Source organism: Ricinus communis, chromosome 9 (assembly GCF_019578655.1).
Source record: "Ricinus communis isolate WT05 ecotype wild-type chromosome 9, ASM1957865v1, whole genome shotgun sequence".
In the NCBI taxonomy this organism is placed as follows: Eukaryota; Viridiplantae; Streptophyta; class Magnoliopsida; order Malpighiales; family Euphorbiaceae; genus Ricinus; species Ricinus communis.
The window spans coordinates 23,591,144-23,615,508 of NC_063264.1; the positions used below are offsets into that span (position 1 = coordinate 23,591,144).

At 31.2% G+C, this 24,365-nt stretch overlaps 2 protein-coding genes across 3 annotated transcripts; both read right to left on the reverse strand.

Moving 5' to 3' along the window:
* Positions 1–4,017: 4,017 nt before the first annotated feature.
* On the reverse strand, positions 4,018–9,869 carry LOC125371091 (glucan endo-1,3-beta-glucosidase 4-like). Of its 2 annotated transcripts, none has more exons than XM_048379075.1 (5): positions 9,496–9,869; positions 7,242–7,348; positions 5,146–6,393; positions 4,414–4,441; positions 4,018–4,331 (listed from the first exon to the last, which is right to left on the reverse strand). In XM_048379075.1, exons 2-5 carry the CDS (start codon positions 7,306–7,308, stop codon positions 4,184–4,186), a joined length of 1,491 nt encoding a protein of 496 aa, XP_048235032.1. In that variant the 5' UTR covers positions 7,309–7,348; positions 9,496–9,869; the 3' UTR covers positions 4,018–4,183. The 2 variants fall into 2 exon arrangements, with proteins under 2 accessions (XP_048235032.1, XP_048235033.1); XM_048379076.1 differs by having other exon boundaries at positions 9,386–9,869.
* Positions 9,870–16,931: 7,062 nt separating this feature from the next.
* Positions 16,932–23,206, reverse strand: LOC8286288 (glucan endo-1,3-beta-glucosidase 4-like). Its single transcript, XM_025159604.2, is given in 6 exon segments — positions 16,932–17,226; positions 17,309–17,336; positions 18,041–18,473; positions 18,475–19,289; positions 20,139–20,245; positions 22,965–23,206. Coding segments are annotated over 5 exon segments (1,491 nt in total). The 5' UTR covers positions 20,206–20,245; positions 22,965–23,206; the 3' UTR covers positions 16,932–17,078.
* Between the last annotated feature and the right edge of the window lie 1,159 nt (positions 23,207–24,365).

The window sequence follows — 24,365 nt, forward strand, 5'->3', positions numbered from 1 at the left end:
TGAAAACCTAAATGTAATTGCATCTACAATTGGAGAATAAGTTTCTTCATAATTAATGACAGGTCTTTGTGAGAACCCTTGTGCTACAAGTTGTGCTTTGTATCTCAGAATTTCATTTTCCTCATTGCGTTTATGCACAAAAATCCATTTATAGCCCACTGGTTTAATATCTTCTGGTATTAAAACAATAGGCCCAAAGACTTAGCATTTTTCTAATGAGTTTAATTCTAACTGAATTGCATCTTTTCATTTTGGCCAATCATTTCTTTATAGATATTCAATGACATACTTAGGTTCAACGTCCTCACTTTCTTTTACAATATCAATTGCCACTGTATATGCAAATACATTATCGATAATAGTTTCACTTCGGTTCTATCTTTTACCTGAAGTGACATAGTTGATTTATATCTCATTATTTTTTATCATCTTCATGCACTTAAACCTCTTTTGGGGTTACTTGTTCATCTATATCTTTTGTTATAGACTCTTCAGTAACATCAATTTTGAGACAGTCACTTGGTTTATTTTGTTTCATTTTCTTTCTTGAATTTTTATCCATTGAACTAAGTGGCCTACCATGCTTCTGGCATGTAATGGACTCATTTGCTAAAATATTAATATATTGTCCTACTAGGACATCAATTCTATCTAGAAAATTTTCAGTTAGTTTAAGAGATTTAGTAACACTTTTTTATCATAGAATGCATCTGGCAATTGGTTTGTCATATTTTGCAAACGAATGATCCTTTGAACTTCTAGTTCACATTGTTTTGAATAAGGATCAAGATGTTTTAATGATAGCTCATTCCAAATAATTTATTTCTCTAATTGCTTGTTCTCTCCTTACAACTTAGGAAACAAAGCCTCATTAAAATGACAATCATTAAATCTCATAGTAAAGACATCCCTTGTAAATGGCTTAAAATATTTAATTATAGATGGAGAATCATATCCAATATACATTCTCAATCTCCTCTAAGGTCTCATTTTTTTGCGATATGGGGGGTCAATTGGGACATAAACACCACATCCAAAAACTCTCAAATGAAAAATATTTGGCTCTTGACCAAAGACCAACTATAATGGTGAAAGTTTATGATAACTAGTTGGCCTAATGCAAATAATAGTTGTTGTATGTAAAATTGCATGTTCCCAAGTAATTATTCGAGAATTTTTTTTTCATAAGTAATAGTCTAGCTATTAATTAGAGACGTTTAATAAAAGATTATGCTAGACCATTTTGAGTATGAATATGAGCTAGTGGATGTTCAACAATTATTCCATAATCATTATAGGCTTTAGATGTAAATTCACATGTTTTATAAAGATAAATTGTCTTAATAACATATTCTGAAAACTGTGCTCTTAATCGAATTATTTGAACAAGTAATCTGGTACATGCTAGATTTCGAGTTGATAATAAACATACATGTGACAATCTTGTTGATGCATCTATAACACCATAAGATATTTAAATGGTCCACATAGTGGATGAATTGATCCACAAATATCACCTTGTATAAGTTCCTGAAATCTAGGTTATTCATTTTGAATTTTGCTCGATGAAGGCCTAATAATCAGTTTTCTTTGAGAGCAAGCTGAACATGAGAATTCATTAGATTAAAGAATCTCCTGGTTCTTCAATGGATGACCATAAGAGCTTTCAATAATTTTTCACATCATTGTTGATCCAAGATGATCTAATAAACAAGAAAAATATTTGGGTCAATAAACTTCGGGTTTACTACCATTTTTGTTTCAATATTATATATATTTATGTAATATAAACCAGAAGAGAAAGCATATAATTTCTCCAATATACATTTTTTTTTCTGTTGTGAGGGTTGTAATATAGAAATATTTTATATTTTCTATTTTTGTAGTTTTAATATGATATACATTTCCCGAGAAATATCTTTAAAGCTCAACAAATTTCTACGAGATTTTGGAAAGAATAATACATTTTTAATAAAGAAATATGTACCTCCAGATAGTAATATATTTGCTTTTTCAGAGCCTTTAATTATCCTTTTACACCATATATTGTATTAACATAAATTTCTCTCATTTTTAAGTGAGAAAAATATTTATATTCTCTTAATATAGTATGTGTGGTAGCACTGTCGCAAAACATAAATCTGCATCATTTATTCTTAATCCTACTAATGATTGAGTAGAATCCATAATATTTTATATTTTTATACAAAAGAAAATAAATAACACGTCAATTAGTATCAATCTTTTAAAAAACAATATATTTAGTTCTTATTGAACATAAAATATTAATTTCTTAATAAATTGGGTTAGTAGATTTCAAGATACTTAGTTCTTTGGAAACTTATGATTAAGATTCTTTAGGAGTTTATACCTTTAATTATTTATTTATTTAGTTCTTCAAGAACGAAAACTAATATTAGTTCTTTAAAAATTAAAATTTATAGTATAAGTTCTTCCGAAACTAAACTTTATGATACAAGTGTTTCAAGAACTAAAATTTATAATATAAGTTCTTAAGGAACTAAAATTTGTAATATAAGTTCTTCAAAAACTATATATAACACTATTCTTCAAGAACAAATATTTATAATACAAGTTTTCAGGAACTAAAATTTATAATACAAGTTTTTCAGGAACTAAATTTTATAATATAAATTCTTTCAGAAACAATAAAAAGTGTTGTAAAATAAAAATCAAGAACAAAGTAAATAAAAGAGAAGAGAGAATAATTTTTCTTGTATTATGTGTATATATATATATGTGTGTGTATGTGTTTATATGTGTCATTCAATGATTATAACACATATTTATGCAAAAAAAATCTATCTATAGACATAACGATAGACATCGAATATAATCTAAACACTTTATGTTTTTCTTTATATAAAAGTTCATTTGTTTTCAAATGAGAACAATGAGTTTTCACTTTATTTATTCCAAGTTTTCTTTTATATTTAAAACATTACTTAAATAGAAAATATATTTTTTATATAATAGCAAATAAACATATATTTTATAAATTTTTAATTTTTTAATAAAATTGACTTATATGTAAAATAAATTCTATTCTTAACAAATTTAGCATATGATAAAAATTCAATTTGTAATTTAACATTAATGATTCATAATATTTTTAAAAAAAATCTTATTTTTGTTAAGATATACTATCTATATATAAAAGTAAATCATTTTCTGCATTTTTATAGATTTTGTTTTACCTTTGATTTTTAGATCTGATTTTCAAAAATCAGTAGAAAAACACTTTAAATTGATATAATGGCATCAATTTATCAAGTTTCACTCCATATTGACAAAATAAATCAAAATTCTGTTGAAATAAAACTCTTTTTCTGTTCAATGAAATATTTTTGAAAGAAATCAAGAAACACCTGTTTGTTTTTTTAACTTTTTTATATATAATGGTTGATTTTATTTGAAAATTAATTGAAAAAGTAATATGAATATGATAAACTACTTTTATCCTATTTTTTGAAAGAAATTATTAAAGAGTTTAAATATAATTTTTGATATAACTTTTGTTTCTACACAGAGCCCAACATAAATGATATTTTAGAAGTTAGATAAAATAGTTTTTAAAGAATTTAAAACATTCAGTAAAAAAATGATATCTTTTATCATTTTATTGGTTATTTTTAAAATTTTCCCTATATTAAAACAAATCCAAGGGGCTAGTTTCAGCTTCCATACACTACAGACAGAATTTCAAGGACTCTCTCATTGCAACAGAAATTAGGCTCTGAACCAGTTTCTTTAATCCAAATTTGTCCTCAAATTCAAGGTCTAATTAAAAAATAAATAACACATTCCTCTGAACTCTGACAGTTCCTTTAATCCAATTAAATTGTCCTCAAAATTCAAGGTCTAGTAGAAAATAATACATTCCACTGAAAGCTCTTAAGATCATTATACCCCACAACACAGATAACTGGAGGTAAAAGAGAAGGGACTCAAAAAAAATGGAGAACAAAATAAAAGACTTGCATCAGAAACAAAAAAGAATAAAAAAAGATTCAGATAAAATGGCAAAAACATTTGAACAAATCCCTATTCTTGAATGGGGGCAGTAATTAATTAAAATCTTAGACATCTCTAGTTCAAGTACTAATCTTCTGTACTTGTTTGAACCACCTAATAAGATGCAAAATTGAATGGATCTTTGAGGTCAAATCAATATGAAAGCAAGAAATGCTGCTGATAGTAGAGATTGAACTTTTGAAGCCTGGAACCTCAAACTTGTACTCCCTCCTTGCGGACTTATAGGTCCGAATGCCACTGGCGGAAAAATTCCCCCGCTTGTGCTCGAGTTTGAACTATTTCAACATATTCACAAGTTTAGAGCCATCAAAATGAATAAAGGAATACAAAAGTAGTCAATCAGATTCAGATGCTCACCTTCCTGTAAAGATGCAGGATCCATAACCTGCAAAAGGGCATCATCAGTGTAAAGATGACATATGAAGAACATTTATTTGAAAATAACAGCCATGGAATTTCCTTTCACTATTTCCCTTCTGGTAAGATAGTGCAGGCAATGGACAAGATGCTAGGTAAAAGTAAATCGAAAGGGAAACAAAATATAAATTACAACTAAAGTGTCGTAATTTGCAGATTTTTGGTGGACTAGCCTTATTCCTTGAGTATACAACTTTGTTCAAGATTTTTGAGCAACATGATTACTAAAAGCAGGAAAACCTGAAGTATACTCATCTGATGTACTGCATTTTCAGATTCATGCCATTTTGGTTCCCTTGCCGCTTAAGAGAGATTTTTTAGGTAACATAATTGTGGGAAACCATTTTATCAAACAACTCTTGGAAAATCCCACTATGCTCCAAGAGTTGTTTTAAAAAATTTTAGATGCTTACATTGTTTCCATAACTAAACATAATCTTGTGAAGTTACTCAGAGAACCAGTACTATCATGTTTTGGAATTAAATGGCACAAGCCACATGAGTTTTCTTTTCATGAAAACTCAGTTGTTTTCGCATGCATTAAGCTGGTCGATACAAAGAGGTCAGACACATTTAAGTACTTTGCTCCGAAAGAGTTGGTTCACAATCAGAGGAAATTGCACACAAGAGTTGCTCAGAAAGAAATGACAAGAAAAGAGTGCAAGAACATACTAGGATCAACTGTAGTCGTTGTGGCACTACCATCAAAGTCGCATGTTCCACCAGCGCTATGCATTTTTTGATAATAATCATTATATGCATAAGAAGCATGATTCTGGATGTTGTTAGGAGCATAACATGGCCGCCCTTCTTGAATAGCGGTGCAGTTAGCCCCACCTTGCCCACAAGCCCAGTTCAGCCCTTCTTGCAACTTTGCGGAATCTGCATTTTGTTTAGCAACACAAAACACAGAAGACGAATTTCCAGTAATTCGATCAGAAGCACTCAAACTAAGACTATAAACTGCAGTGCCATTGGTGAAATATAAACCCCAGTTTCTCTCTGACACAGGCCCTGGCCTCTTGTCTTCATTGAACAACTCATAAATGTATGTGCTAATGGGTATGGTCGGCTGACTAGGCGGGCCTGAATCATTTAGAACACGCCGGATCAAATTGTTATTGAAGGTTTCAGCATTGTTAGCAGTAGCATCAGGTTCATTAGCTCCACCAAGCCAAGGCCAGCCAGTCTCTGTAACAACAATAGGGATCCCAGTACTATTGAAAGCATCTATGGCGTAATAGGTTGCATCCACCATAGCATCAAACATGCTGTTGTAGTGAGAAAGTGTGTTGGGGTCAACAATCTGCTTGACCGAGGGAAGAGGTTGGAAGAGAGCATAATCTAATGGAAAGATGCCATTTCCAGTAGTGTATCCATAATAAGGATATGCATTTAACATGTAATATGAGTTGGTGTTCTTCAAGAATTGAAGGAGCTGGTACATTGTAGAATTCCATGTTGAATTAAAAGTGGCAGTTGACGGGGGGAAAGGTCTGGGGATAACGTCCATGGATTGAGGAGTTGAAACTTTGACCTGAAAATTTAAATTTGAAGCAACTAGGGCTTTATGAAGGTAATTCATGGCAGGAACAAGAACAGGGGCAGCATTTGGGATTGAGGTAAGAACTTCACTCCCAACTGCAATGGCTGTAATGTTGGTTGAAGGTAAGTAAGATGCCACATTTTTATTAATCCATGCTGCAGCTGCTGCTGGAGATTCCCCAATCCCTAGGACTTCCTCATTTGTGAGACCAACCATTACTTCGATTCCACTGTTTGCAAGGGCTTTTAACATGTGAGCGTCAGCATCATAGAGGCGCACATGAGTAATTTGATTGGTTTTAAGGATTGCAACCACATCTGAAGCTGGTGGCATATTAGAAACATCTGTTCCAATGTTTATCCCTATAAATGCACCTACAAGTTCAAGAAAATGATAAGAGGTAAGATAGATAGCATAATCTCTATAAAAATGGTCCCTTTCCTTGCAAATATGCCAATAAAAAGTATTAGATGATAAAGGCCAGTACAGGAACTAAGTCATAAGTCTGGTTTTCTAAGTATCTCCTTCGCTATACAGGAAGATCCTAATGATTATTGCACCATTAGAAGAAAATTATAACCCATTTGTTATATCAGAAGAAGCTTAATGACATTTTGAAAAGAAATTAATAAAATTGGCCAACTTTAGTTTAACTTAATTGTATTAACTAATCATCATCTACCAGTTATGCCTTTCCAATTTGGTCACCAAAAAAGCATGTAGGCTTTTTCTTTTTCCACTGCCAACGATACTCTTCCTTTTTTTGTACGATTACTAATATTCATACTTTCAGATACATTGAGCAAACAGTAATTTTGGCAGTCACATTGCCCTGAAAACGAAAAAGAAGCAGAAACAGAAAGCCAACAGAGAGAACTGAACTGGGAATTGTTTAGAGAATAAATTCTTTTGCATTGATTGCTCTTTTATTACTTTTATTATCCTGACAGTTACAAGAAAAGACTCTAGATGAGGACTCCATGTTTGTAAATTGGTTAATTAGCTAATTTATCATTGACATCAAGTCCTTGAATGAACATAAGAATATAGACAGTGAAGGTAATTATTACTTTTATTATCCTGACAGTTACAAGAAAAGACTCTAGATGAGGACTTCATGTTTGTAAATTGGTTAATTAGTTAATTTATTATTGACATCAAGTCCTTGAATGAACATAAGAATATAGACAGTGAAGGTACCAAAACATAATTTTTAACTCACCTCCTGTGTTGCTGATCATTCCAACTAGAAGTAAAAGAAGACCTCCAAGCCATTTTTTGAGCACCATTCGATCCAACAGACTCTTGCCTTTTCACTCTTGGCTGGAACTGAATTGCCACATATTCAGCAAATACATGCCAAATGGAATAAATAAGGTACCATTTGCCAAAGGCAAAGTCTCGCTGAAGCTGACAATATAAAATAATCTATGTAGAAGTTCCATTTATATATTAAACCCAGAAATTTAAAATCCACAGGCTCCATTACTGGGTTTGAAGTAGCAGACAAATCAGTAGACAACATACAAATCACCAAAGGACTGTCAAGTACAATAGTTAGAACTCAATTAAATGGGTAAATAAATGTGTGCACAGCTCAAATCATCTATACTGGAAAACAGAAAGAGAAAACATTAAAAGGCAAAACAGAATATAAATGAACTGAAGAACCTCTGCAGAAACTCCAGGGAATTCATAAACATATTTTTGTTCATATAATTGCAGTAAAGAATACCTGAAAACATGAAAGCATAAGTCATAACAGTAAGATTGAAAACCAATTTTCATTGTTAAAAAATTGTTATTTCAAAATCACTAGGAAAAACTTGAGTCTTCATTGTTTTTATGTATTCTTTAGAATTTGTAGCATAGAGTTAACAACCCCAGTGTAATGAAATTGCTAAAACTGCAGATCATTCAATAATCAAGCTTATACTGTGTACTGGCTCAAACCTATTTGTGTATATTATGTCAAGTGTTTGTGTCAACAGACTCAATATAACTGCCAATAAGTAGAATGCTAGGACTAATCTCAAGTCTTTCTACAGTCTCAAACTAGTGGTGATTTGTCACACGGATATTCGCTCTTTTGAGCTCTGTTTAATGCCAAAACTTCTAATAGTTGTTGCAACAGCAAATCATTGTTATATTACTTCAAGATATTTGTTGGTGCATACAAAATCCTTGATGTGAACACTAAAGGCCATCATGTAGGGGTCAAGGTTAATAGCTGATTGGTCAGACCCAACAACCAGTAGGGAAACATCTGCTACCAGTATTGGGTAATGTACCCTAAATGCGCCACCACTGACGACAATGATTCACAAATGGACCATTTGAATGGGTAAAGAAGGAATTAACCCAGCTAAGAAAGAATTCAAACATTAGCAATGCTGCTAACACAAACACTGCATGTTCTTTTTTATGATCTTTTGACTAACACCCCCAACAAGAACAACTGCTACAGATGTTGATTCCAGTTCATGCTCTGCTGCTACTGCATCATGCAATGATTCTCACTATGGGAGGTAGCAGCCACAGAGGTTGAGGTCATGGTAACATGGCCCAGGCCAGAAGACTTTCAGCAACTTTACACCCAAGAATAAACAATGGATTAAGGCGCGAAACATGGCAGAGGCAATATCAGGTCCATAATTTTCTTCCTTCTCTCCTACTACTTGAGAGTAGAACCAAACCTACCAAAACATACATTAGCCCATCCTAGGTAAAGTATTCTGACTTGTTCTAAAAGAAAATGGTAAAAATATCCATCAATCTATATATGCGTCACCTTAAGATCCTATGTGGTTCAGTCGTGCATCCTTTCTGAGAATTCATTATTGAGCAGTAATTTGTATTCAAAGGAGGTTATCACTTAAATGTTAAAACTAGTAGAAATAAAAGGTTAGACATGGTCATGGAGTTTTGATGGGCTGCTAAAGTGCAATATGATATTTAATAGAATTATGATGGTGAAAAGCCCTAAGTTGTGACAATTGTCAGCACACCCTCTATTGCCCTATTGATAGACTTAGAAGGCTCTACAGAAATAGACACATTGCATATTTACAACAACTTGTGTAGCTTCTCTTTCTCTCAAATGGCCATGCTTCCCATCTGATTTAATTGTACAAGCAATATCCTCAAAATCCCTCTAACGGATACAGTAGCAGAAAAATCATTGATAATCTCATGACATTCACCAGATGCATTATGCTTCACTTATACTGATATTTGACTCCACCGCCAAACATTTATAATTACTTTATAAAGCCTTCCTTACTTGGGTGACCAGGTCACTTAACATATTCAAATTAGCAACTGTAAACTAGAATGGTAATAGACAAAGGGAAAAAAGAAGCATACCTATGGAATTGTAATCTAAACACAAATATATCCTTCAAATATGTCCTAGCAATAGGCAGTTAAGTAGGCCTATAGAGCCATTTTAAGAAAACATCATGGAAGAGTCATACCCACAGCATTCATCATTTATTTTCGCCTTCAACTTTCAACAGAGGTCAAACCCAGATGACAAGGATGTATTCCGATGACCACAAGGTAATCACCCATCAAAAGAAGCCCAGTTAGTTAAATATGAAAAAGGTGTATAGTAAATTCAAGCAGATAAAACTTCAGCGAGGTGAAACTACAGCTTGCCATCTTAGCGGTTTCACAAATAACCTTAAACACAACAGCAATGTAGCAACTTCCAAATAACCTAACACATTCTAGAGTAAGAAATCAGTATAACAGATCAGCAAACCACTAGACAGATGTACCATGGTGCCTTGTGAAGAAGCCCAATTTTCACAGTGAGGAAAGAACCCAGATAATAAAACTTCAAAAATAAAACCATTAACTATTTATTTGCTTCCATATACAAATTATTTTTTCCCTTGATCATCAGGATCTCGGCAGGCTGATTTGATCTCTAGAATACTTAGAAAAATAGTTAGAGAATCCAGAAATGAGATTCTCCGACTACTTATTTTGATGATTAAATTAATAATTTATGAAATAGTGGTTTAGATATCATGAATGTATAAACTAGTACGTACATGTAGTTATACTAAGAAACGTTATGCTTGTCATTTTGTGACCTAAAAACATTCCCTACAAATTTTCTATGAACTTTCCTTTAATTTGAAGCATGTCAAACTCATGCCTCTAAGTTTTAAACTTGTTTTTATAATTGATTTGAAGCATGGCAAACTTATGCTTCTAACTTTACACTAATATCTATAAATAAATGATCATGTTTACAAGCATCGTCTTCAGAATTAAGTTACTCCATAATTCATCTCTCTCTCTCTCTCTTTCTCTTAAATTCCCTTAGCTCTCTATCTATTTATAGATTGAAAACTTGGCCAACCCAAGATAAAGTTAAGTGGCTTAAAATGGAGAATCAAGGAGAAGTTTGTAATAAGCAAGTCAGAGTTAACATGGATGGCAAGAGTGATGAGAAGAAGAAAACGAGAATGAGAAGAAGGAAGCTGATGATGACTATGGAGGATGATGATATTAATGAAAGAGCAGATGCTTTCATTAAGAACTTCCATAATCAGCTTAGAATTCAGAGAGAGGAGTCCTTTAAACGTTTTCAGGAAATGATCTCTAGAGGTGTTTAAATATTGATTATTCTCTTTACAATTGTAAAATATATTAAAAGTGTAATTTATCATTGGTGATGAATAATATATGTTTTCAATGTTAATATGATTATTCTATTAGCCTTTATTTTTGGATTTAGAAGGACAATTTAAAATATATTTTTACTATTAACTAAGCCGGTAGATACATTTTTCTATATTATTATTATTATTATTATTATTATGATCGTGGATTTATTGTCTGTGAGAAGCATTATTGCTAACTAAAAAATTAAGTTATTAGATTTTGGAGTTTGAAATGCTTGTTCTTTTTTATATTTGAGACCTAACTGAGGTTACAAGAGCAAATGTTCTTATGAGGTGCAGGTCTTGAGTTCAAGTTCTCACCTTTGCACTATGTGAGATTTCGTTTTTATGGTGAATGTAAGAGGATGGCTACTTCCTGTTGTATAGTCCATTGCTCATTCAGTCTTCTATGGATAACAAAACAATACTTGTACTTTTTTGTTTGAACATTGTAAACTCATTAAGGGTATTACTTTTTCAACAAAAAAAATAATGACAGAATTAAAAGTTGTAAGAAATTCATAAAATTTTACTTTTCTTTATATAATTGGAAATTGGAATTAAAATCCATAAGAATTTAAATATGAGAAAGATAAGGTATATAAGAAATATAATTCCTAAAATCTTTTGTCTTAAATTTTTTAAATATTATTCAAAATTCAAAAATAAGATTTAAAATTATATATTTAAATTAAAATTATTAATCTATTCTAATAATAAAACATTCTTATTTAAAAAAATTTTGTTTTTCTATATTAAAATTTTAAATTTTACTCTAGTTGTGATTTTTAAAATTTGATATTTTAAAAATAAAGTTTAATAATTAGAAGGTAAGATAATATTAGTAAGTTTCATAATACTAAAATATGTAAACCATTCTAATTTATTATGAAACTGCTATACAATTTCTACTGTGAAAAAATTTCTTAAATACGAAAAATAGAATTTTTTAAATCTATCTATTAAGAACAATAAATTTTACATTTTTAGAAATCTAAAATTGAAAATCACGAGTCTCATAATTTTAATTCTCAAGAATTTACGTCTCTATGAGAAAAACAAACCCTAATGAAAATTTTCATATAAAAGATTCATGAAGAGAGGATCTGAAAACAAAGAAAACCTTAGCACAAATTACCAAAAAGGGCTTAATGAGCCAATCTATTTTAAATTTTACTCATTTTTATCTATTTTCAAATTAGTAATGATTTTTCATATCAAACTTTGTGGATGGTTAAAGTCTTATTCAATCCTTCGTAAACGTGCCTTTGCTGAATTGTCATTTGGAATTGAAATTATTGACGTGAAAAGATAATTAAATATGTTGTAAAAGCCTTCTAAACTCATCGTTTATTAACATAAAATGCACCATTTTTTTATAAGACAAATCTTTGAGTTTTTCTTGGAGATAGAATATTTTTATAATTTTTTTAAAATGAAAATAGAACACAGATTTTGTGTTTTAAAATTATAATTACACTTTAGAAAACTTGTTTAATGTTGTGAAACAAAGAATAAGAAGAAGAATTTAGAGTGTTGTAAAATAAAAATCAAGAACAAAGTAAATAAAGAGAGAAGGGACAATATTTTGTATATATATATGTATGTGTATTTATGTGTGTTGTTCCATTGATTATAACACTTGTTTATAGGTATAAATGGTTACAGAAATAGAGTTATATTTACACAAGGAAATCTATCCACATACATAATGATAGACATCAAATATAAGTTGACTGATGAATAAAAATTCATCTAAATAAATGTTTGATCTGCAATCTGAAATAAAATTTTGTTCGTCCAGAACTTTTCATTTTAATTTTTTTAAAATAATTTATTATTTCTATAAACTCTTCAGGAGTCCAACGATGTTTAAATCATCAATATAAACTGCAATTATAGCAAATCCAAAATTTATTCTTTTAATGAAAACACATGGACAAATTGAATTGTTAGTATGTCCTTTCTTCAAAAGATATTCACTTAGGCGGTTATACCACATTCGTCCAGGATTGTTTTAATCCATACAAAAATTTTTGTAGCTTAAATATATTTCTCGAGGTTTTGAGCTACATTTTTCATGCATTTTTAGTCCTTTATGAACTTTCATAGAAATGTCATTATCAAGTGATCCAGGATAAATAAGTCAGAACGACATCCATAAGATGCATATGAAGTCCTTATAAACTGGCCAAGCTAATTTGAAAACCTAAATGTAATTGCATCTACAATTGGAGAATAAGTTTCTTCATAATTAATGACAGGTCTTTGTGAGAACCCTTGTGCTACAAGTTGTGCTTTGTATCTCAGAATTTCATTTTCCTCATTGCGTTTATGCACAAAAATCCATTTATAGCCCACTGGTTTAATATCTTCTGGTATTAAAACAATAGGCCCAAAGACTTAGCATTTTTCTAATGAGTTTAATTCTAACTGAATTGCATCTTTTCATTTTGGCCAATCATTTCTTTATAGATATTCAATGACATACTTAGGTTCAACGTCCTCACTTTCTTTTACAATATCAATTGCCACTGTATATGCAAATACATTATCGATAATAGTTTCACTTCGGTTCTATCTTTTACCTGAAGTGACATAGTTGATTTATATCTCATTATTTTTTATCATCTTCATGCACTTAAACCTCTTTTGGGGTTACTTGTTCATCTATATCTTTTGTTATAGACTCTTGATAACATCAATTTTGAGACAGTCACTTGGTTTATTTTGTTTCATTTTCTTTCTTGAATTTTTATCCATTGAACTAAGTGGCCTACCATGCTTCTGGCATGTAATGGACTCATTTGCTAAAATATTAATATATTGTCCTACTAGGACATCAATTCTATCTAGAAAATTTTCAGTTAGTTTAAGAGATTTAGTAACACTTTTTTATCATAGAATGCATCTGGCAATTGGTTTGTCATATTTTGCAAACGAATGATCCTTTGAACTTCTAGTTCACATTGTTTTGAATAAGGATCAAGATGTTTTAATGATAGCTCATTCCAAATAATTTATTTCTCTAATTGCTTGTTCTCTCCTTACAACTTAGGAAACAAAGCCTCATTAAAATGACAATCATTAAATCTCATAGTAAAGACATCCCTTGTAAATGGCTTAAAATATTTAATTATAGATGGAGAATCATATCCAATATACATTCTCAATCTCCTCTAAGGTCTCATTTTTTTGCGATATGGGGGGTCAATTGGGACATAAACACCACATCCAAAAACTCTCAAATGAAAAATATTTGGCTCTTGACCAAAGACCAACTATAATGGTGAAAGTTTATGATAACTAGTTGGCCTAATGCAAATAATAGTTGTTGTATGTAAAATTGCATGTTCCCAAGTAATTATTCGAGAATTTTTTTTTCATAAGTAATAGTCTAGCTATTAATTGAAGACGTTTAATAAAAGATTATGCTAGACCATTTTGAGTATGAATATGAGCTAGTGGATGTTCAACAATTATTCCATAATCATTATAGGCTTTAGATGTAAATTCACATGTTTTATAAAGATAAATTGTCTTAATAACATATTCTGAAAACTGTGCTCTTAATCGAATTATTTGAACAAGTAATCTGGTACATGCTAGATTTCGAGTTGATAATAAACATACATGTGACAATCTTGTTGATGCATCTATAACACCATAAGATATTTAAATGGTCCACATAGTGGATGAATTGATCCACAAATATCACCTTGTATAAGTTCCTGAAATCTAGGTTATTCATTTTGAATTTTGCTCGATGAAGGCCTAATAATCAGTTTTCTTTGAGAGCAAGCTGAACATGAGAATTCATTAGATTAAAGAATCTCCTGGTTCTTCAATGGATGACCATAAGAGCTTTCAATAATTTTTCACATCATTGTTGATCCAAGATGATCTAATAAACAAGAAAAATATTTGGGTCAATAAACTTCGGGTTTACTACCATTTTTGTTTCAATATTATATATATTTATGTAATATAAACCAGAAGAGAAAGCATATAATTTCTCCAATATACATTTTTTTTTCTGTTGTGAGGGTTGTAATATAGAAATATTTTATATTTTCTATTTTTGTAGTTTTAATATGATATACATTTCGAGAAATATCTTTAAAGCTCAACAAATTTCTACGAGATTTTGGAAAGAATAATACATTTTTAATAAAGAAATATGTACCTCCAGATAGTAATATATTTGCTTTTTCAGAGCCTTTAATTATCCTTTTACACCATATATTGTATTAACATAAATTTCTCTCATTTTTAAGTGAGAAAAATATTTATATTCTCTTAATATAGTATGTGTGGTAGCACTGTCTGCAAAACATAAATCTGCATCATTTATTCTTAATCCTACTAATGATTGAGTAGAATCCATAATATTTTATATTTTTATACAAAAGAAAATAAATAACACGTCAATTAGTATCAATCTTTTAAAAAACAATATATTTAGTTCTTATTGAACATAAAATATTAATTTCTTAATAAATTGGGTTAGTAGATTTCAAGATACTTAGTTCTTTGGAAACTTATGATTAAGATTCTTTAGGAGTTTATACCTTTAATTATTTATTTATTTAGTTCTTCAAGAACGAAAACTAATATTAGTTCTTTAAAAATTAAAATTTATAGTATAAGTTCTTCCGAAACTAAACTTTATGATACAAGTGTTTCAAGAACTAAAATTTATAATATAAGTTCTTAAGGAACTAAAATTTGTAATATAAGTTCTTCAAAAACTATATATAACACTATTCTTCAAGAACAAATATTTATAATACAAGTTTTCAGGAACTAAAATTTATAATACAAGTTTTTCAGGAACTAAATTTTATAATATAAATTCTTTCAGAAACAATAAAAAGTGTTGTAAAATAAAAATCAAGAACAAAGTAAATAAAAGAGAAGAGAGAATAATTTTTCTTGTATTATGTGTATATATATATATGTGTGTGTATGTGTTTATATGTGTCATTCAATGATTATAACACATATTTATGCAAAAAAATCTATCTATAGACATAACGATAGACATCGAATATAATCTAAACACTTTATGTTTTTCTTTATATAAAAGTTCATTTGTTTTCAAATGAGAACAATGAGTTTTCACTTTATTTATTCCAAGTTTTCTTTTATATTTAAAACATTACTTAAATAGAAAATATATTTTTTATATAATAGCAAATAAACATATATTTTATAAATTTTTAATTTTTTAATAAAATTGACTTATATGTAAAATAAATTCTATTCTTAACAAATTTAGCATATGATAAAAATTCAATTTGTAATTTAACATTAATGATTCATAATATTTTTAAAAAAAATCTTATTTTTGTTAAGATATACTATCTATATATAAAAGTAAATCATTTTCTGCATTTTTATAGATTTTGTTTTACCTTTGATTTTTAGATCTGATTTTCAAAAATCAGTAGAAAAACACTTTAAATTGATATAATGGCATCAATTTATCAAGTTTCACTCCATATTGACAAAATAAATCAAAATTCTGTTGAAATAAAACTCTTTTTCTGTTCAATGAAATATTTTTGAAAGAAATCAAGAAACACCTGTTTGTTTTTTTAACTTTTTTATATATAATGGTTGATTTTATTTGAAAATTAATTGAAAAAGTAATATGAATATGATAAACTACTTTTATCCTATTTTTTGAAAGAAATTATTAAAGAGTTTAAATATAATTTTTGATATAACTTTTGTTTCTACACAGAGCCCAACATAAATGATATTTTAGAAGTTAGATAAAATAGTTTTTAAAGAATTTAAAACATTCAGTAAAAAAATGATATCTTTTATCATTTTATTGGTTATTTTTAAAATTTTCCCTATATTAAAACAAATCCAAGGGGCTAGTTTCAGCTTCCATACACTACAGACAGAATTTCAAGGACTCTCTCATTGCAACAGAAATTAGGCTCTGAACCAGTTTCTTTAATCCAAATTTGTCCTCAAATTCAAGGTCTAATTAAAAAATAAATAACACATTCCTCTGAACTCTGACAGTTCCTTTAATCCAATTAAATTGTCCTCAAAATTCAAGGTCTAGTAGAAAATAATACATTCCACTGAAAGCTCTTAAGATCATTATACCCCACAACACAGATAACTGGAGGTAAAAGAGAAGGGACTCAAAAAAAATGGAGAACAAAATAAAAGACTTGCATCAGAAACAAAAAGAATAAAAAAGATTCAGATAAAATGGCAAAAACATTTGAACAAATCCCTATTCTTGAATGGGGGCAGTAATTAATTAAAATCTTAGACATCTCTAGTTCAAGTACTAATCTTCTGTACTTGTTTGAACCACCTAATAAGATGCAAAATTGAATGGATCTTTGAGGTCAAATCAATATGAAAGCAAGAAATGCTGCTGATAGTAGAGATTGAACTTTTGAAGCCTGGAACCTCAAACTTGTACTCCCTCCTTGCGGACTTATAGGTCCGAATGCCACTGGCGGAAAAATTCCCCCGCTTGTGCTCGAGTTTGAACTATTTCAACATATTCACAAGTTTAGAGCCATCAAAATGAATAAAGGAATACAAAAGTAGTCAATCAGATTCAGATGCTCACCTTCCTGTAAAGATGCAGGATCCATAACCTGCAAAAGGGCATCATCAGTGTAAAGATGACATATGAAGAACATTTATTTGAAAATAACAGCCATGGAATTTCCTTTCACTATTTCCCTTCTGGTAAGATAGTGCAGGCAATGGACAAGATGCTAGGTAAAAGTAAATCGAAGGGAAATAAAATATAAATTACAACTAAAGTGTCGTGAATTTGCAGATTTTTGGTGGACTAGCCTTATTCCTTGAGTATACAACTTTGTTCAAGATTTTTGAGCAACATGATTACTAAAAGCAGGAAAACCTGAAGTATACTCATCTGATGTACTGCATTTTCAGATTCATGCCATTTTGGTTCCCTTGCCGCTTAAGAGAGATTTTTTAGGTAACATAATTGTGGGAAACCATTTTATCAAACAACTCTTGGAAAATCCCACTATGCTCCAAGAGTTGTTTTAAAAAATTTTAGATGCTTACATTGTTTCCATAACTAAACATAATCTTGTGAAGTTACTCAGAGAACCAGTACTATCATGTTTTGGAATTAAATGGCACAAGCCACATGAGTTTTCTTTTCATGAAAACTCAGTTGTTTTCGCATGCATTAAGCTGGTCGATACAAAGAGGTCAGACACATTTAAGTACTTTGCTCCGAAAGAGTTGGTTCACAATCAGAGGAAATTGCACACAAGAGTTGCTCAGAAAGAAATGACAAGAAAAGAGTGCAAGAACATACTAGGATCAACTGTAGTCGTTGTGGCACTACCATCAAAGTCGCATGTTCCACCAGCGCTATGCATTTTTTGATAATAATCATTATATGCATAAGAAGCATGATTCTGGATGTTGTTAGGAGCATAACATGGCCGCCCTTCTTGAATAGCGGTGCAGTTAGCCCCACCTTGCCCACAAGCCCAGTTCAGCCCTTCTTGCAACTTTACGGAATCTGCATTTTGTTTAGCAACACAAAACACAGAAGACGAATTTCCAGTAATTCGATCAGAAGCACTCAAACTAAGACTATAAACTGCAGTGCCATTGGTGAAATATAAACCCCAGTTTCTCTCTGACACAGGCCCTGGCCTCTTGTCTTCATTGAACAACTCATAAATGTATGTGCTAATGGGTATGGTCGGCTGACTAGGCGGGCCTGAATCATTTAGAACACGCCCGGATCAAATTGTTATTGAAGGTTTCAGCATTGTTAGCAGTAGCATCAGGTTCATTAGCTCCACCAAGCCAAGGCCAGCCAGTCTCTGTAACAACAATAGGGATCCCAGTACTATTGAAAGCATCTATGGCGTAATAGGTTGCATCCACCATAGCATCAAACATGCTGTTGTAGTGAGAAAGTGTGTTGGGGTCAACAATCTGCTTGACCGAGGGAAGAGGTTGGAAGAGAGCATAATCTAATGGAAAGATGCCATTTCCAGTAGTGTATCCATAATAAGGATATGCATTTAACATGTAATATGAGTTGGTGTTCTTCAAGAATTGAAGGAGCTGGTACATTGTAGAATTCCATGTTGAATTAAAAGTGGCAGTTGACGGGGGGAAAGGTCTGGGGATAACGTCCATGGATTGAGGAGTTGAAACTTTGACCTGAAAATTTAAATTTGAAGCAACTAGGGCTTTATGAAGGTAATTCATGGCAGGAACAAGAACAGGGGCAGCATTTGGGATTGAGGTAAGAACTTCACTCCCAACTGCAATGGCTGTAATGTTGGTTGAAGGTAAGTAAGATGCCACATTTTTATTAATCCATGCTGCAGCTGCTGCTGGAGATTCCCCAATCCCTAGGACTTCCTCATTTGTGAGACCAACCATTACTTCGATTCCACTGTTTGCAAGGGCTTTTAACATGTGAGCGTCAGCATCATAGAGGCGCACATGAGTAATTTGATTGGTTTTAAGGATTGCAACCACATCTGAAGCTGGTGGCATATTAGAAACATCTGTTCCAATGTTTATCCCTATAAATGCACCTACAAGTTCAAGAAAATGATAAGAGGTAAGATAGATAGCATAATCTCTATAAAAATGGTCCCTTTCCTTGCAAATATGCCAATAAAAAGTATTAGATGATAAAGGCCAGTACAGGAACTAAGTCATAAGTCTGGTTTTCTAAGTATCTCCTTCGCTATACAGGAAGATCCTAATGATTATTGCACCATTAGAAGAAAATTATAACCCATTTGTTATATCAGAAGAAGCTTAATGACATTTTGAAAAGAAATTAATAAAATTGGCCAACTTTAGTTTAACTTAATTGTATTAACTAATCATCATCTACCAGTTATGCCTTTCCAATTTGGTCACCAAAAAAGCATGTAGGCTTTTTCTTTTTCCACTGCCAACGATACTCTTCCTTTTTTTGTACGATTACTAATATTCATACTTTCAGATACATTGAGCAAACAGTAATTTTGGCAGTCACATTGCCCTGAAAACGAAAAAGAAGCAGAAACAGAAAGCCAACAGAGAGAACTGAACTGGGAATTGTTTAGAGAATAAATTCTTTTTGCATTGATTGCTCTTTTATTACTTTTATTATCCTGACAGTTACAAGAAAAGACTCTAGATGAGGACTCCATGTTTGTAAATTGGTTAATTAGCTAATTTATCATTGACATCAAGTCCTTGAATGAACATAAGAATATAGACAGTGAAGGTAATTATTACTTTTATTATCCTGACAGTTACAAGAAAAGACTCTAGATGAGGACTTCATGTTTGTAAATTGGTTAATTAGTTAATTTATTATTGACATCAAGTCCTTGAATGAACATAAGAATATAGACAGTGAAGGTACCAAAACATAATTTTTAACTCACCTCCTGTGTTGCTGATCATTCCAACTAGAAGTAAAAGAAGACCTCCAAGCCATTTTTTGAGCACCATTCGATCCAACAGACTCTTGCCTTTTCACTCTTGGCTGGAACTGAATTGCCACATATTCAGCAAATACATGCCAAATGGAATAAATAAGGTACCATTTGCCAAAGGCAAAGTCTCGCTGAAGCTGACAATATAAAATAATCTATGTAGAAGTTCCATTTATATATTAAACCCAGAAATTTAAAATCCACAGGCTCCATTACTGGGTTTGAAGTAGCAGACAAATCAGTAGACAACATACAAATCACCAAAGGACTGTCAAGTACAATAGTTAGAACTCAATTAAATGGGTAAATAAATGTGTGCACAGCTCAAATCATCTATACTGGAAAACAGAAAGAGAAAACATTAAAAGGCAAAACAGAATATAAATGAACTGAAGAACCTCTGCAGAAACTCCAGGGAATTCATAAACATATTTTTGTTCATATAATTGCAGTAAAGAATACCTGAAAACATGAAAGCATAAGTCATAACAGTAAGATTGAAAACCAATTTTCATTGTTAAAAAATTGTTATTTCAAAATCACTAGGAAAAACTTGAGTCTTCATTGTTTTTATGTATTCTTTAGAATTTGTAGCATAGAGTTAACAACCCCAGTGTAATGAAATTGCTAAAACTGCAGATCATTCAATAATCAAGCTTATACTGTGTACTGGCTCAAACCTATTTGTGTATATTATGTCAAGTGTTTGTGTCAACAGACTCAATATAACTGCCAATAAGTAGAATGCTAGGACTAATCTCAAGTCTTTCTACAGTCTCAAACTAGTGGTGATTTGTCACACGGATATTCGCTCTTTTGAGCTCTGTTTAATGCCAAAACTTCTAATAGTTGTTGCAACAGCAAATCATTGTTATATTACTTCAAGATATTTGTTGGTGCATACAAAATCCTTGATGTGAACACTAAAGGCCATCATGTAGGGGTCAAGGTTAATAGCTGATTGGTCAGACCCAACAACCAGTAGGGAAACATCTGCTACCAGTATTGGGTAATGTACCCTAAATGCGCCACCACTGACGACAATGATTCACAAATGGACCATTTGAATGGGTAAAGAAGGAATTAACCCAGCTAAGAAAGAATTCAAACATTAGCAATGCTGCTAACACAAACACTGCATGTTCTTTTTATGATCTTTTGACTAACACCCCCAACAAGAACAACTGCTACAGATGTTGATTCCAGTTCATGCTCTGCTGCTACTGCATCATGCAATGATTCTCACTATGGGAGGTAGCAGCCACAGAGGTTGAGGTCATGGTAACATGGCCCAGGCCAGAAGACTTTCAGCAACTTTACACCCAAGAATAAACAATGGATTAAGGCGCGAAACATGGCAGAGGCAATATCAGGTCCATAATTTTCTTCCTTCTCTCCTACTACTTGAGAGTAGAACCAAACCTACCAAAACATACATTAGCCCATCCTAGGTAAAGTATTCTGACTTGTTCTAAAAGAAAATGGTAAAAATATCCATCAATCTATATATGCGTCACCTTAAGATCCTATGTGGTTCAGTCGTGCATCCTTTCTGAGAATTCATTATTGAGCAGTAATTTGTATTCAAAGGAGGTTATCACTTAAATGTTAAAACTAGTAGAAATAAAAGGTTAGACATGGTCATGGAGTTTTGATGGGCTGCTAAAGTGCAATATGATATTTAATAGAATTATGATGGTGAAAAGCCCTAAGTTGTGACAATTGTCAGCACACCCTCTATTGCCCTATTGATAGACTTAGAAGGCTCTACAGAAATAGACACATTGCATATTTACAACAACTTGTGTAGCTTCTCTTTCTCTCAAATGGCCATGCTTCCCATCTGATTTAATTGTACAAGCAATATCCTCAAAATCCCTCTAACGGATACAGTAGCAGAAAAATCATTGATAATCTCATGACATTCACCAGATGCATTATGCTTCACTTATACTGATATTTGACTCCACCGCCAAACATTTATAATTACTTTATAAAGCCTTCCTTACTTGGGTGACCAGGTCACTTAACATATTCAAATTAGCAACTGTAAACTAGAATGGTAATAGACAAAGGGAAAAAAGAAGCATACCTATGGAATTGTAATCTAAACACAAATATATCCTTCAAATATGTCCTAGCAATAGGCAGTTAAGTAGGCCTATAGAGCCATTTTAAGAAAACATCATGGAAGAGTCATACCCACAGCATTCATCATTTATTTTCGCCTTCAACTTTCAACAGAGGTCAAACCCAGATGACAAGGATGTATTCCGATGACCACAAGGTAATCACCCATCAAAAGAAGCCCAGTTAGTTAAATATGAAAAAGGTGTATAGTAAATTCAAGCAGATAAAACTTCAGCGAGGTGAAACTACAGCTTGCCATCTTAGCGGTTTCACAAATAACCTTAAACACAACAGCAATGTAGCAACTTCCAAATAACCTAACACATTCTAGAGTAAGAAATCAGTATAACAGATCAGCAAACCACTAGACAGATGTACCATGGTGCCTTGTGAAGAAGCCCAATTTTCACAGTGAGGAAAGAACCCAGATAATAAAACTTCAAAAATAAAACCCCACATTAAACTACCTTCAAAAAGAAAAAACCAGAACAAAAGAAGCATATTGCAAAGTGGAAAAAATAAACCCAGATAAAGAAACCCCATAAACTAACAAAAAAAAAAAGATACCCAGATTGCTAAAAGAAGGGGAGAAAAGGAGCAAAGAACCCAAATGTGAAAAAGTAAGAATACAAAAGATGATAGTACCTGATCCAACTTTGTTTAGCTGAAAGATACCAAGAAGAAGCAATCAAGTAACCAAGCAGCTTCTAAACAGTTTAGTGTTGAACAAAGCCCTAAATAAACCCCTGTACAGAAGAAACAAGTAGTTAAAACAACAAAGTTTGAGCAGTACTAACTAGAAAAAGCATCCAAGGCACAATCTTTAGACAGATTCCTTAAGACCCACTAAAGTGAAAAAAAAATTAGGTTGTTTCTTTATAAATAGAAAACCACACAACACAAAGAACATACTTGAAGCTAAATATAGAAATCGAAAGAATATAAACTCCTCATTTAATACAACAGCAATTGTACTTGCAAATTATATAGTATATAGTACCCCACTAAAATTCTGTAATTACAATAACATAAATAGATTATTATTAGAAGAGGGTTAAAGAGTTAAGAAACCTCTAATGGCAGCTTTCTATCTTTCCTTTGTAGCAGCGAATAGCCAATATTACTTCTTGTCTGTTGCTGTCCTATTAACAAAAGACTGATGTCTTATTGAAGTTTAGCTTTCTTTTTTCTTTTCAAAGAAGAGGGCTCCTTACTTTAATGAAGTTTATATGTATTTACTGTGAGTGAAGACTATGGTACTTGGAAAAAAAAAAAGTGCAGTTTCAATTTGGTTTAGTGTGTGAAAAGATAATATGAATGCCCGTTTTAAGATATGAAAAATTACAGCTTTGAATCACTAAGCATAGGGAAAAAAACTATGTCTTATTGAATTAAGTACTGTAATTTTAATTTCTTTTAGTATGAAAAAGTATTACTTATATTGTCTTAGTCTAATAGCGCATTGGTTAGTCTCTAAGCGGTTCTTTAATTAAAGATTATAAATTTAAGTTTTTATTTGAATTGTTAGAATCCCATTTATTCAGAAAGTTTCAGGAAAAAAAGGAAACATTATATTGAAAACATCACCACCGTCCATTTAGTTTTCTTTTTTCTTTTGGTGGGTCTGAATTTTTCCCTCCAAAAGTCATGTGTGTGTGTGTTTCTAAGTTTGAGAAGAAAAGAGAAACGGTTTAAGCTTTGAAAACAGGTTTATGATTAAAGAAAAGGGTTATAAAGGTTTTGGTATTTCTTTAGTCATTACTCTGTAATGTCTTAATTGAGTTTTAAATTCCTTTGCTTGTTTGGAGTCCAGCCAAATCATTTTGCAAATTCCAGCTAAATTCAAAAACAATTTTGACTAATAGTGAAGCTAGCGACCCTTCATATATATATATATATATATAATCACCGCGTAAACATAAAAATTATTATATAAATTGTTTAATAATAAAATTAAATAATAAACAATCATTATATGATGAAATATTATAATAATAAAAACATAATATATAATATAATATAATATAATATAATATATAAAATAAA